The following is a 12,892-nucleotide window of genomic DNA, read 5'->3' as shown; positions in this document are numbered from 1 at the left end:
GCCCCATCTCTGGAATTGTTGAAGGCCAGCTTGGATGAAACTCTGGTGTAGTGGAAGATGTTCCTGCTGGCAACTAGATTAACTTGAATACTTAAAAGTTAATCTAGTAATAGTTTAATATTAAACTATTAATAGTTCTGTGATTCAATGGAATAACTGTGAAGGCACGCAATGGAGATGCTCTCCTCATGCTATGCTATTCCCAGGACACCACCCCTCTGTCTGTGTGGTTCCACCCCCAAGTGCAGCATGAAAAGGGGCTCCAGGTGGTGCAATATGAGAAGAGAAGCCTATGGCATGAAAAGACTGAAGGACCAAAACTTGCTTTTTGCTTGAATTTATTGCAACCAGAGTTTTTGATCGGCAAACTGCAGCCCCTGCTCTAATTCCCTCCAGCCTTAGGCGTAGAAGTGGGACGAGGAAGATGGCGCACAGTTTTAGAAACAGCATATCATCTTTCTTGTAGTCACAGATTTTAACACTGAAGAACATTAACTATCACCTTTATTGTCTTCCCTCAAGGCCCAGAATTCCCATGCTCTGAGGTGAGCTTGTTACCAGCACCTAAGATGTTGTTGCATTCCTGAGTAAGTAGACATGGCAATGAAATAAGCATAAAATCTCAGTGGCAGCTGAACAACAACTTTTTCGTCCATCAACCTCCCCCCAAAAGCTTATACAATTGAAAATGAAATTGCACCTCTGGGCTGAGCTGCAGCCGTTCTCCTCAGAGGCCCCTTCAATACAATTGGCAGGGAATGGGGTCTGCTGGCAAGCCTTACTCAGCTCATGTTTGCAAAACACTTTGGAAACAAAAACTGCTGCGCAGCACTGAGTCATGCAATTGTGACTGTGGAAAAGTGGAGTTTGTGGAGCTTAGGAATGCATCTGGATGCCTTGTGGAGAGCAGCTAGGGCCTGTGGGCTAAGTGTAGAGTTCATATTAGCAACCATAACCAGGACTGAGCACTGGGGACTTCAACACTATAGACTGCTCTTGGAAAAGTGAAGTTTTGGGTGGTTTTGTCAGCAGAGCAGCCTGTTTGGGGCTGACAGGCATTGTGATTTGGACATACATTCTGTTCCCCAGGAAAACAGCAGAAGTCTGGCTGTGCCCTGTGAAGGGAAGCACTGCTGCTCTGGATTAATGCTAACCTTATTCAGTGAAGGAAATTAATCTGACCACAGTAATGTTTCCACATCCAGGACAGTTCTCATCTCCATATTGCCTGACTGCCAGAGTAACTGGTGCCTTTCCTATCTCCTGTGCCCACTGCTCTGTTGGTGATGAATCCCATCTGATGGGTGAGAAATTGGGGCCCCCATTTTCAGGCCCCCTTTTCTGATGCTCCAGCTCAACATGTGAGGAGCCAATCAGCCATTTCAGGACTCATGAGTGGATGGGTAAATGGATGCTGTAGGTGCCTCCTTTGTGTGTCTTCTCCATTTCTTCCAAAGGAGCTGACCCAAATATGCTGTAAGCCACTGGATTTGAATCTGCACTTTAGGAAACCTGATATGCTTTATACTGCTTTTCTTCCAGTTATATACTCCTGCACTTATGTTCCTTTTTTTTTTCAAGGTGGTGGAGGAGGGAGAGAGAGAGAGGAGAAAGGCCGACCAGGGGAAAAAAAGGTAGGTGCTTCTGTTAAAACCCCTTTGCTTTCTCTTTGGTATTGTGAGCTGCACCAAGCAAACTTCCATCTGCAATATCAATTTGGGTTGATCCTTCCCTCTGTCTGCAGGGAGAGGTCTCTGTTAGCCAGATGATTATTCTTGGAATAATAAAAACTTGCAGCTGGAACCAGGAGCCTGGCTGATGCAGACAATAAATCCAAGGAAGGCATACAGAAAGAAGAGATAGCTTTGTCTTACCATGCTCAGAAATCTCCCTGGTTGTGTGGCTGTGTGCTTTCACCCCCGAGCAGATCAAAATTAACCCAGCTGCTGACATGGAATAAAGCAAGAGCGTATAGAAGGAAAGCTTTACCTGAAATAACAGTGGTGCCTTTAGCAAGAGAGGAAGGTAGGCAGCCTGCAGCTTGCAGCCCTGTGTAGCAACTTGTGTAAAGACTGAGGAATTGAAACAGAAACCAAAACAAAAATACCATCCTGTGGTACTCTGCAGATACGGGGATCTCCTAAATTTTGGCCTGACTAATGCAGAGAACAATATCCCAGCAGATGCTGTTATAGCAGAACAGCCTAAAACCAGCAAGCTGGGATGCCTTCAGAATGCATTAAAGCCTAGAATTCCCTTAAATGTGGGCTTAAATCTGTTCCATGTTCAGCAAACTGAAATATGCTATGTGTGCGATTGCCTGATCCCCAAATCCTTTTTGTTCCCAAGGGTCTCAAGACTATTGCAAGCATTAACATGACAAAAGATGACACATCAATACATATATAAAGTACAATACAACATCTTTTAGAATCCCTGTCAGATCCCCTCAGCTTTGGAGCACTTGTATGTGGCCTGGCTGGGGTCTAGGAAATGATGGGTGAGCCTAAGAGAATTAGGTAGCTGATGTGTCTGAGCTTAGGCTCTGACCTTCACTAAGAGAACAGAGAGTCTTCTCTTAAATTTAATGATGCCCAAAGTCAGAATATACACTGGTTAAGATTTTGATCCAAAGGTGCTGTGAATCCTCATTATTAAAGGGTCCAGCTCACCAGGAAAATGCTTTTTTTTAATCTGCTACTCAATATTTTCCAAATTGGCCTTGGCAAGCTGCCCATTCCCTCTCCTCACTCCCTTTGGAGCCTGATGCCCCTGGATGGTTAAGCATTTTGAGGCACAGGGATGCTCACTGCAGTGCTGTGTGTCTGAGCAGCCAGTCTGCTTCAGGGCCTGGCAGAGGAGCCAAATTCCTTGGCCTGGCCCTCAACCACAAGTTCATCTTCACATACCAGGAGCAGGAACACTGCTCCCAGCTTTTCACAGAGCCAGAGCTGCCACCTGACACCAAATCAAGAATAAATAACAGTCACACATATTTTGTTTTTGAGGCCAATGCAAACAAAGATATTTTGCTTTTACAACCACAAAATTCTGCTGTTTGCAAAGAATTCCCTGTATCTCCTCTAACACTCACTGTTCTCTTCTCTTCTTACCCCCCTCCTGTGGTTCATGTTCTTACTCACCTTCCCTCATCACATCCCAGAGAAAAAAGCAGGAACAAAGCATATCCATACCATATCCCTGGCACCCGGGAGGCAAGTCAGATGTGTGCATTTTGGGGACATGCATGAAGAAAAGCCCAGCTGGATAGGGATTATATCTGATTCAATCTGGACACTCCTGTCAAGTCCAGAACTAGAAGGGAAAAAGAGCTTTAGCTGTTCAAGATTCCTTCCTCCCTACCGCATCCCAATACTGACACCATTCCCAGCATTGTTCTCCTCTGCCTTCTTTCTCCTTTGCTCATATTTAGTAAGATCTGAAATGTGAAGAGCTGCAGTCCCAAAAGGACAGCAATAGAGGACAGATTAGCTGGAATAGGAGGGCAGCTGTTAGAAGGTCGCTCTAGGTCGGTTCCCATCCCTTCTTGCAGTCCTAAGGAAGAACTGGATCCCACACTAAAACAAGCTCCAGAGCCAAGCACTGGTTACCAACAGAGCAGGGCCAGAGCCCATCTCTACCAGACTTGGGCATCTCAGAGCCTCCTCAGCTCTATTTCCAAGTTTGGTGCAACTCTCTGCACACACATTTTAGGTCACATCGCCTCTCACCGATTCCTTCAAGTGCTATTTCTCAGTGAGAGAAAGAAAAACAAGCTGGTGTTCATCTTTCCTTACTAGACTTTGCCCTGACACCTCTTGTACACCAGTCCTTGTTGTTTCCAATACTCAGACACTGCGTGGTTTTTACCCCAGCAGCTCTGTGTAAACTGATACCAATCCCAGCAAGCTCTTTCTCTTGTTAAGGGGTTTAGTTTGCCAAACTGAAATTTGAGAAATTCAGACCAGAAGGAAATAGGAAGAGCAGTGGAAATTCCCCAGAGAATCGGATCAAAGAGAGAATTGGGAGGTCCTCAAACACAAGAGTGGGGGGACTTCCCACCAGACACAGTTTCATCTGACCAGCAGCAAGAAGTTTGCTTTAGGATCTTAGACAAAATCCTCCTGGAATCTGTAGGAATCGAAGAATGGATACATATTATCTGTAAAACATTAATATACTCTGTAGGCTGATTTTAGGAAAAAAACCTATCAAGAAATGACCACAATTAACCAACAAGCCCTGAATGTGACCACAGGAGGAATTTTAATCTTATCAATCCTTCCAATAACTCCAGGACAGTCACTGGGACCTCTCCATTGCCACTGAATTTATGGGAAAGGATTCAGTTACTGCCAGAACAGCGCAAGTGATAGGTAGACACAGAGGTAGATGAATGAAGGCAGAGAGGGATGAAGAGAGAGAGCACAAGCAGCTGTGATTTTATTACTTCTGACTGCATTGCCCAGACTCTGAGTAAAACAAGATCAAAACCCTTCACTGATCTGTACAGCTCCACGTGTGTAGAAGTGTTAAGACAAACACTGGAAAATTCTTACACCAGGGTCTTGCTTTTCTTTACAGAAAATATTTGCAAATCTTAGGTTCGTAGATCTGAGAAGAGCCATGGCTGGTGCCTTCCATTCCAAAAGGAAAGCTGCCTTTTTGGGGGGTGAAACAGACTCAAGTACTCAAGCTGAAAACATACACCACCACATGCTAGAGCAGGTGTAGGTTCCCAGCCCATAGTGTCTGTCTGAAATAAGGAGATAAATAGGATAAATAAGCCTCTTTGGTAAAATATTGCAAAGAAAGTACAGAGCTCTCACTTGCTTCCTGTATTTTGATTGCTTTTTACTTTTCACTGTCGAGTCATGAAATCATAGAGTTTTCAATATTTGGTGAAACAAGGAGGGACATCAATAAAACTTCCATGCTGGACTTCTAGAGGGCAGACTTTGGGCTGTTCAAGAGACTTATTTGGAGAATACCTTGGGAAGCAGCCCTTAAAAACAAAGGAGTCCAGGAAGGATGAGTGTGCTTCAAAACAGAAATCTTGAAGGCACATGAACAGACTGTCCCTGTGTGCTGAAAGATGAGCTGTTGAGGAAAACCACTGGCCTAGATGGGCAAGAAGCTTTTGAAGGAACTGAGGATAAAAAAGAGGATGCATCACATTTAAAAGGAGGGTCAGGTATCTCAGGAAATGTTTAATGGAGTTGCTAGGTCATGTAAAAAAATAGATAAAAAAAAAATTAGGCAAAAGCCCAGTTAGAACTCAATGTGACCACTTCTGTAAGGACAATAAAAAATATTTTTATAAATACATTAATGGTAAAAGGAAGGTCAAGGACAGCCTCCATTGTCTATTAGATGCGGAAGGGAATTTAGTAACTAAAGATGAGGAAAAGGCAGACTTTTTACATTAAGACACCTTCTTTGCATCAAGTATCAACAGAAAACAGGTTTTCCTTGGGACAACTGTCCTCCTGGGTTGGTAGATGGTGTCAGGGAGCAGAATGGTCCCCCTTTTATCCAGGAGGAGGCAGTCAGAGAACTGCTGAGCTGCTTGGGTGTTCACAAATCCATGGGACCAGGTGGGATCCATCCTACGGTGATGAGAGAGCTGGCAGATGAGCTTGCAAAGCCTCTCTCCATCATTTACCAACAGTCCTGGCTCACTGGTGAGGTTCCAGATGACTGGAAGCTGGCCACTGTGATACCCATCCACAAAAAGGGTGGGAAGGAGGATCCTGGTAACTATAGGCCAGTTAGCCTGACCTCAATACCCGGTAAGGTGATGGAGCAGTTTATGTTGAGTGTCATCACACAGCACTACAGGAAGGCCAGGGTATCAGGCCCACCCAGCAGGAGTTTAGGAGGGGTAGGTCGTGTCTGACCAACCTGGTCTCCTTTTATGCCAGGTGGATGCAGGAAAGGCTGTGGGTGTTGTGTCCCTGGATTTAAGCACAGCCTCTGTCACTGTCCTGGAAAAGCTGGCAGCCCATGGGTTGGACAGGAGCACTCTGTGCTGGGTCAGGAACTGGCTGCATGGCCAGGCCCAGAGAGTGGTGGTGAATGGTGCTGCATCCAGCTGGGGCCTGTCACCAGTGGTGTCCCTCAGGGCTCTGTGCTGGCCCAGTTTTGTTCAATGTTTTTATTGATGACATCTTGAGGGGATGGAGTCCACTCCATCAGGAAATTTGCAGATGACATTAAGTCAAAGCCTGCCTGTTCTGAGGCCCTGGGGCACGGGCCTTGAAGCCAAAGATGGGAAACATGCTCACCTTTGGATGGTTTGGGTGACAGTAGGTCAATGTGTGAGCTCTTGTGTCATAGAACCATAGAATCATAAAACTATAGAATCACAGAATGGCCTGAGTTGGCAGGGACCTTCAAGATCATTTCGTTCTGAAACCCCTGCCATTGCCAGAGACACATTCCAATAGATCAGATTGCTCAAAGTGTTGTCCATCTGAGCACTATTTAGAGCCAAACTGCTCTGATGGGTGGGTAGGTGCCTCCTTCGGCTACAGCAGTCTCCTGTCATAAACACCTGTGGAAGTTTAGGGGCTCTCCAGACCATAGCAAGCACCTCACCAGGGGTGCCCAGGCTGTTCTGAATTAGTAAATAGACACTCCTCCTGCTGCTGGGGAGAGAACCATGGCTCTGAGTTCACTGAGCAAAGACACAGTGCATAGAATAGGAAAATGGTCAGCTTGTTGGTTTTGGCTCAAACAGAGAGCATTTTTCTCATGCCAGTAGCCTTTCAGAGCTGACTTCAGCAGGTACCTCCTGGCTGTACCTTAACAGGAACTTCAGTTCAGAGAAAAAGCTCTCTAGAGTAATGAAGAAGGCATTCATCCCCACCAGCAGCTGGTAAGTGTGAACTTGGTTGCCTAATTCAGTTTTGAGGATCTTTATATCTCCTTTTTGTGCTTCTTTGAACAGGGGAAATCTGGCTATATGCTAACCACACTGGAGGTACTGCAAAGCTCTTCTCAAAAGAACACCCCTTCTGTCTTTCCTCATATTATATCCTTGCAGGAGAGCTTTTGCTTGGATCAGAGAAGAGCAGAACAAGTTAAGTCCAGGCTTAGAGTGAAGGTCAGAAAAAAATGCTTTTTCACAAGACTGACATTCTCTCATTATTCTCTCTGCACCTTCCTGCCTTTCATGGGACAGTTCGATATTACAGCTTCCTGTTAATTATTCATCCCAGCCTGTATTTGCTTAGGTAAAGTTCACATCATGGATTGCCTGAACCTGCCTGATCTGGTCTCCCTGGGTTGTAAATTGGCAAGGGCTGAGACAGTGGTGACGAACGATGACCACAATGAACAAGCAGTTCTTACTTTCTTATATAAGCAGTTTCAGGATGTTTTGCAATGGCTTCAAGCATGCATGAACTTTGCTTCCCATTTTTGCCTTCACTGTGCCTGGCCATGGCATCAGTGTGTTCCAGAGGAGTTTATAAGGTCTAGACTTAAATTATGGGTGTCATATGAGTGAAATAAAACACAAGTTAGTGAGGTAATGATTAAAGAACAATCTCAGGTCCTGAAGGTCCCTTTTTTTCCCTTGTAGGATGATGAGCTGTGTGGTGAGATGGGGCATAGGAGAAATGAAGGATGAATGGAAAGGGGGTGACTGGAGAGGTCCTTCGGACCTTTCACCTTTCATGCAGCCCCTCTCCTGGGTACTCCAGACTGGGAATGGCAGAGTCACAGGAAAGAGGTACCAGGGCATGGAAATGAGGTTAAGTGTGGGTTGTGAGCTCCAGTTATCCTGGTACTTTACACTGGGCTGTTCAACCTGATTTAACTTCATAGGAGTCACATAAGCCTTACTTGTTTGAAACTTTAGAGAGGAGTAACATCACTGGTTTCAAGAGATGCACATCAACAGAAAACCAGCATAGACAAAATGAATGAATCCAGCCCCTGAAGCACTGGAGTGGGGAACATCTGCTTTACATGAAGAAGGTCAAAAGGGGCTCCTAGCCAGGAGAAATTGTGATCACACTAAAATATCCCTGAAATGTCTGAACAGGCCTTAGTTGGGAACAGAAGAGACAGCAGAGATGAAGCCGGATTGCTTTCTGAGGGCAACACTGCACATTAGATGCTTGGTTCTAACTGCTCTAAATAGTGCTCTATCCTGCTTGGAAGAGCAATTTGACATCCCAGGCACTTTGGTGTGATTGCACCATGGGCAATGACAGGAGTTCTTCATCATTCTCTGAGTTTGAAGGTAGAAGGTAATGGAGTGTCAGGACTGTGGGAAAGAGCATCCTCTGGAATCAGACATGGTCAACATGCTGTTGCTGCAGTAACCAGCCCTGCTGGGGGGAAGGGAGATTAAATTTCTGTAAGCTTCACCTCCCTGAAGGAAGGCTGTAGCCAGGTGGGGGTTGGTCTCTTCTCCCAAGTGACAAGTGACAGGACCAAGAAGTGACTTCAAGTTGTCCCGGGGCGGTTTACATTGGATATTAGGAAAAATTTCTTCCCCAAGATGTGGTCAGGCATTGGAACAGGTTACCCAGAGCAGTGGGGGAGTCACCATCCCTGAAAGTGTTCAAAGGCATGTAGATGGGGACAGGGTTTAGTGGTGGGCTTGGCAGTGCTGGTTAATGGTTGAACTTGATTATCTTGGAGGACTTTTCCTTCCTAAGTGGTTCTAAGATTCTAACCTGAAGGTTGTCCGGTTGCAGCTCCAGACTACAGGTTGAATAATAACCATGTGCAAATCTTGGGATGGCACTGTGCAGGAGATGAAGGGTTCCCTAACTCCTGGCCACTCAGCATCCTTTATCCTGTTTGCTTAGCTCTGGCTTTTTCCACTCAGGAGGAATTTTCCTAAACAGAAAAGTGATGGTGGTGATTGATGGTGGTGGGCAGTAGTTGCCTCTCTCCCCTCCCTAAAAAGGGTCACATCTATTTCATGAGGCAGGTAAATAAATCAAGGGGTTTATTATCAATATAGTGGGCAAATATGCTGTTAAGCATCTCTGGACAGCACAGCATTTTGATTAAGTGGCCTAATTTCCAGGGTGAAATACCTGACAACTTACTGCATTAAGTAAATAGCTGGCAGATAAAACCCAGGGCTGACACTGAGCACTGCTCTGCTTCCATCTTTTGGGGTGTATATGTGAGTGTCCTATACATTCACGCTCTCCTCTTACAGAGCCAGTTTTTGAGCTGAGATAACTTCTAACTGGATTATATCAGGGTATGATCCAGGAATGCTCCTGTAAGAGTAGCTGTTGATGGGGAGGAGTGCCTGTTGCCCTCCTGGGACTTGTCAGGGAAATGTGAGAATGAGCTTAGCCCCAGGGTTAGATTACTCTGGTATAGTACCCACATGGATTCCATGGGTACCCCAAGACTATCACTCTGTGCTTCTACTTTCAGCCCAAAATGACTTGCTTGCTCCTTTCCCCACGTTGCCTTTTGCTTCCAGACTTCAGCCATGGTACAGGGCCACATGTGGGGTAGCATCATCTGCTGAAGTGAAGCCTTGTCTGTCAGTGGGAAAGGGTCTTCTTCCCATCTCTTCACCCTAATTACAGGGGAAGGAGTTACCCTTATATTGTCATAGCTGAGGAAAATATATTTTGGAAAGTACTCAGCTGCTTCCTCCTTCTCAGAGATACTAAAGGAGTCCAGAATTTAGGTGTTCTGCTCTCAGCCTTGTGACTCTTCCAAAAATCTGCCTCCTTTCTCTGGAAGCTGCCTCAGCTCCAGACTCAGCAAACACTCGACATGGGTCAGTGAAAAGAGAAAAAAACCAACATGAACCAACAAGTGCAGAAACATCCAAGCCCCATATGAAACAAAAAGGGGCTTTACAAAGCCTAACAAAGGCTCATGCTTCCTTACCAAAGTCACTATTTAGATTTTTTTGTTTGTTTCAATTTTCATTTCTTAACTTCCTCAGACATTCTGTGGGCTTTGATGGCAGGTGGGGTTGATGCATTGCTCACTGTTGCTCTCTGCCCTGATGAAAGCCAGCTCTGGTCCTGCAGTCCCTGTCCCAGAAAAGCCCCTGCTGTCTCAAGAGCTCTTCGGGGAAAGTTTGCTGTAACTGCTTGGCCAGGCGCAGGGCCAGCAAAGCCAGCCCCTGTGGGCTCATCAGGAGAGACCTTGTACTACATTTTCCACTATACTTATCTAATCTTGGCTTGCGTCCATCTAGTGTTTGTGCAGTAATTACCTCACTAGGCAAAACAGTTCCACTGCCTAATTGTCTTCACTCTCAGGAAATTGTTCCTAATAGCCAGCTAAATTTAATCTCCCCTTCCTTGCTCGATCCACCACGGCTAAACCTGCACAGCCCTTCTCCCTCTGCTCACAGTCCTGTACATGAAGTGATTGTATGGTGTTATCTGCTCTTACTTCTCTAGGCTAAACAGGCAAAATTATTTTCTAGAATTCATGTGAGTCACAGCCATTGTTCTTAACTCATTTTCCTCGGCTGGTTCGAATTTCTTTCTGCAATCTTGCAGACCACGTCCAAAACTGAAGTGTGTTCAGCTCCCAAATGCATTGAGCTCATGAATCAAGTTACCACAAAACAGCTTTTCCTCACAAAAACAGGAATGTGAAAAGAAAATACTATTTTTTTAAGCTTCACCAAGATCTTGAACCCTAGAATCATGTCATTGATCAGGTTGGAAAAGCCCTCTAAGGTCATTGAGTTCAACTACTAATCCAGCGCTGCCAAGCAAGCCCACCACTAAACCATGTCCCCAAGTGCCACACCTACAGCTCCAGACATGGTGATTCCATCAATATCTCTGGTGCTTGGCAACCCTTCTGGGGAAGAATTTTTAACTAGTAACCAATCCAAACCTCCCTGGTGCAACTTAAGGCCTTTTCCTCTTATCCTATCACTTCTGACTTGGAAAAAAAGACTGACCCCCACCTGACTACACCCTCCTTTCAGGCAGTTGTAGAGAGCAGTAAGGTTCCCCTGAGCCTCCTTTTCTCTGGCTAAACACTCCCAACTTCCTCAGCTTTTCCTCATCAGACTTGTGGTCCCGACCCTTCCTCAGCTCCACTGCCCTTCTCTGGACACACTTCAACACCTCAATGTCTTTCTTTTCATAAGGGGCCTCAAGAGTTTTCTTTAAATTATTTTTCAATGGCTTTCAATGGTTGATATATCCTTAATTTTCCTAGTGTAAGGTAAATGTTTGCAGATGATCAAGAAAATAGGTCTTTAAAATGTCATGTAGTTTACTGAGTGAATTGACACTTCAGATTCCCACCATCTTGAATTTGCAAATATTTTTGGTGAGGTGGTACATGTCAGGGACAATTTTATGTAGCTTCTCAACTTGAAGGCTTTCCCAAGAGCCTTGAAAACAGCAGCAGAGAAAATTCTAAATCACTAAGTCCTTATTTTGGGCTGAAGAAGTTAATGATATTTTAGGTCTATGTGCTGGAGGTCAGTGTTAGAGAAGAGCAAAGCTGGGGGCCAGGTGATGCAAGGATCAAATGGAGTTCTCCTGTGCTGTGTAGGGATTTAAAAGGTGTGCATTGAGGGAAGTTATCTGGGACATCAGGGAGATTCATATTTGACAGCCATTGAATGAGGAGAGAATGGTGCATGGACCCTGCTGGAGAACTGCCACAAGAAAGGACAGAACCTCTTTTCCCAGACCCTGTCCCCTGAGAGAGAAGATGGCCTTTCCTTGCACCCCTTTGCCAGTACAGAGGACTAAGGAACCCCATCTTGACTTGTATCTGTCTTGTACTCAACAGAGCAACAGCAGAGTCAGGGTCAGGGTCAGCCAAGTATCTCGAGGGACTGCTTGGGAGGCAAGTTTCTGTTGCCTGTCCATCCTGTCTGCTCTGCTGTGACCTCCCAAATGTGTGCTTTGCCACAGCTCCGTGATGTAGAATCCACACATCCTCACATACACAGGCAGCTTGCTTCATGGAAGCTCTATGTATCTGCATTGATTTCTCCACCAGCTCTTTTTCAAGAAATTTCTAGCTGCTATTTTCCTGTTCACAGATAAATGCAATTGGCCCAGTGGAGCCTCGTGGTGGGAGCAGGTGGCAGGAAAAAGGGTTGTGTGTGAACTAGGGGGATTGCACCACCCTGGTAGAACCAGTTTCCCCAAAGAGCTGCCTGTTGGGCTGTTATCCCCTCTGTGCTGGCTCCTTCCCACGTCTCTCACATCTCTCCCCAACCCAATTGGAAAGGGGGTTTTTCTTTTCCCTGGGAGAGCTTGTAGCTGATGGGGAAGCTGGGATCTCCCCATGCACCTTCTCCTGCTTGGGGCCTCAGAAGTGGCAAGTCTGCTTTAGCAATGCACAGGCTCCCACGGAGGACTTAACCCTGACCCTTATTGCCAAGGACTGCTTGGAGCGCCGGCACAGCTGGCATGTGCTGACAGCCAAGCCACGAGCTAAGGGGTGTGTGCCCCCACTCTGCCTTTAGGTTTCCAAGTATTTGGCTTAGGGATTTCACCCCTGTTTCTGCAGGACCCAGTGCCACAACTCCAGTTTGTGCTGGGAACTCATGCATTCCCTCATTAAAGGTACTCCATAGCAGCAAAGAAGAGGATCAAGGGCATGAAGGGGACGTTACCACCAACCTATATGCTGAAATGTTTTGAGAGATGATTGTAGAGGAAAAGTGCCTGTGTTAACTCCTCCAACTCACAATGAGTCTTTGGTCTCAACAGCTGATGGAAAGACCATTCACCCTTGTGAGAGCAATGTGTATGTCATATTGAAACCAGGGGAGGCAGGAAACACAGAACTCCATGGTGCTGTTGTTGAATAAAGCCATTTTTCAGAGGCAGGACTGGGCTTTAAAACAGAGCTCTGGCTTGTGAAAAAAACTGACTCAGTGTGTGCTGAGATCTGTAGC

General features: G+C 45.7%; 1 protein-coding gene across 2 annotated transcripts in view; it reads left to right on the top strand.

The window, feature by feature from the left end:
- GUCY2F (guanylate cyclase 2F, retinal) overlaps positions 1-12,892 on the top strand; it is a 113,520-nt gene that overhangs the window by 7,087 nt on the left and 93,541 nt on the right. The window contains exon 2 of one of the 2 annotated variants that reach the window (XM_063148678.1): positions 1,582-1,634. In XM_063148678.1, the coding sequence (XP_063004748.1) occupies positions 1,582-1,634 (53 nt within the window). Of the gene's footprint in view, positions 1-1,581; positions 1,635-6,668; positions 6,881-12,892 lie in introns of those variants that run through there. The other variant, XM_063148679.1, reaches the window with a different exon arrangement.

This window comes from Melospiza melodia, chromosome 2, assembly GCF_035770615.1.
Source record: "Melospiza melodia melodia isolate bMelMel2 chromosome 2, bMelMel2.pri, whole genome shotgun sequence".
In the NCBI taxonomy this organism is placed as follows: Eukaryota; Metazoa; Chordata; class Aves; order Passeriformes; family Passerellidae; genus Melospiza; species Melospiza melodia.
Note: the sequence above shows the minus strand (reverse complement) of the source record. Positions and strands in the feature narration are given on the sequence as shown.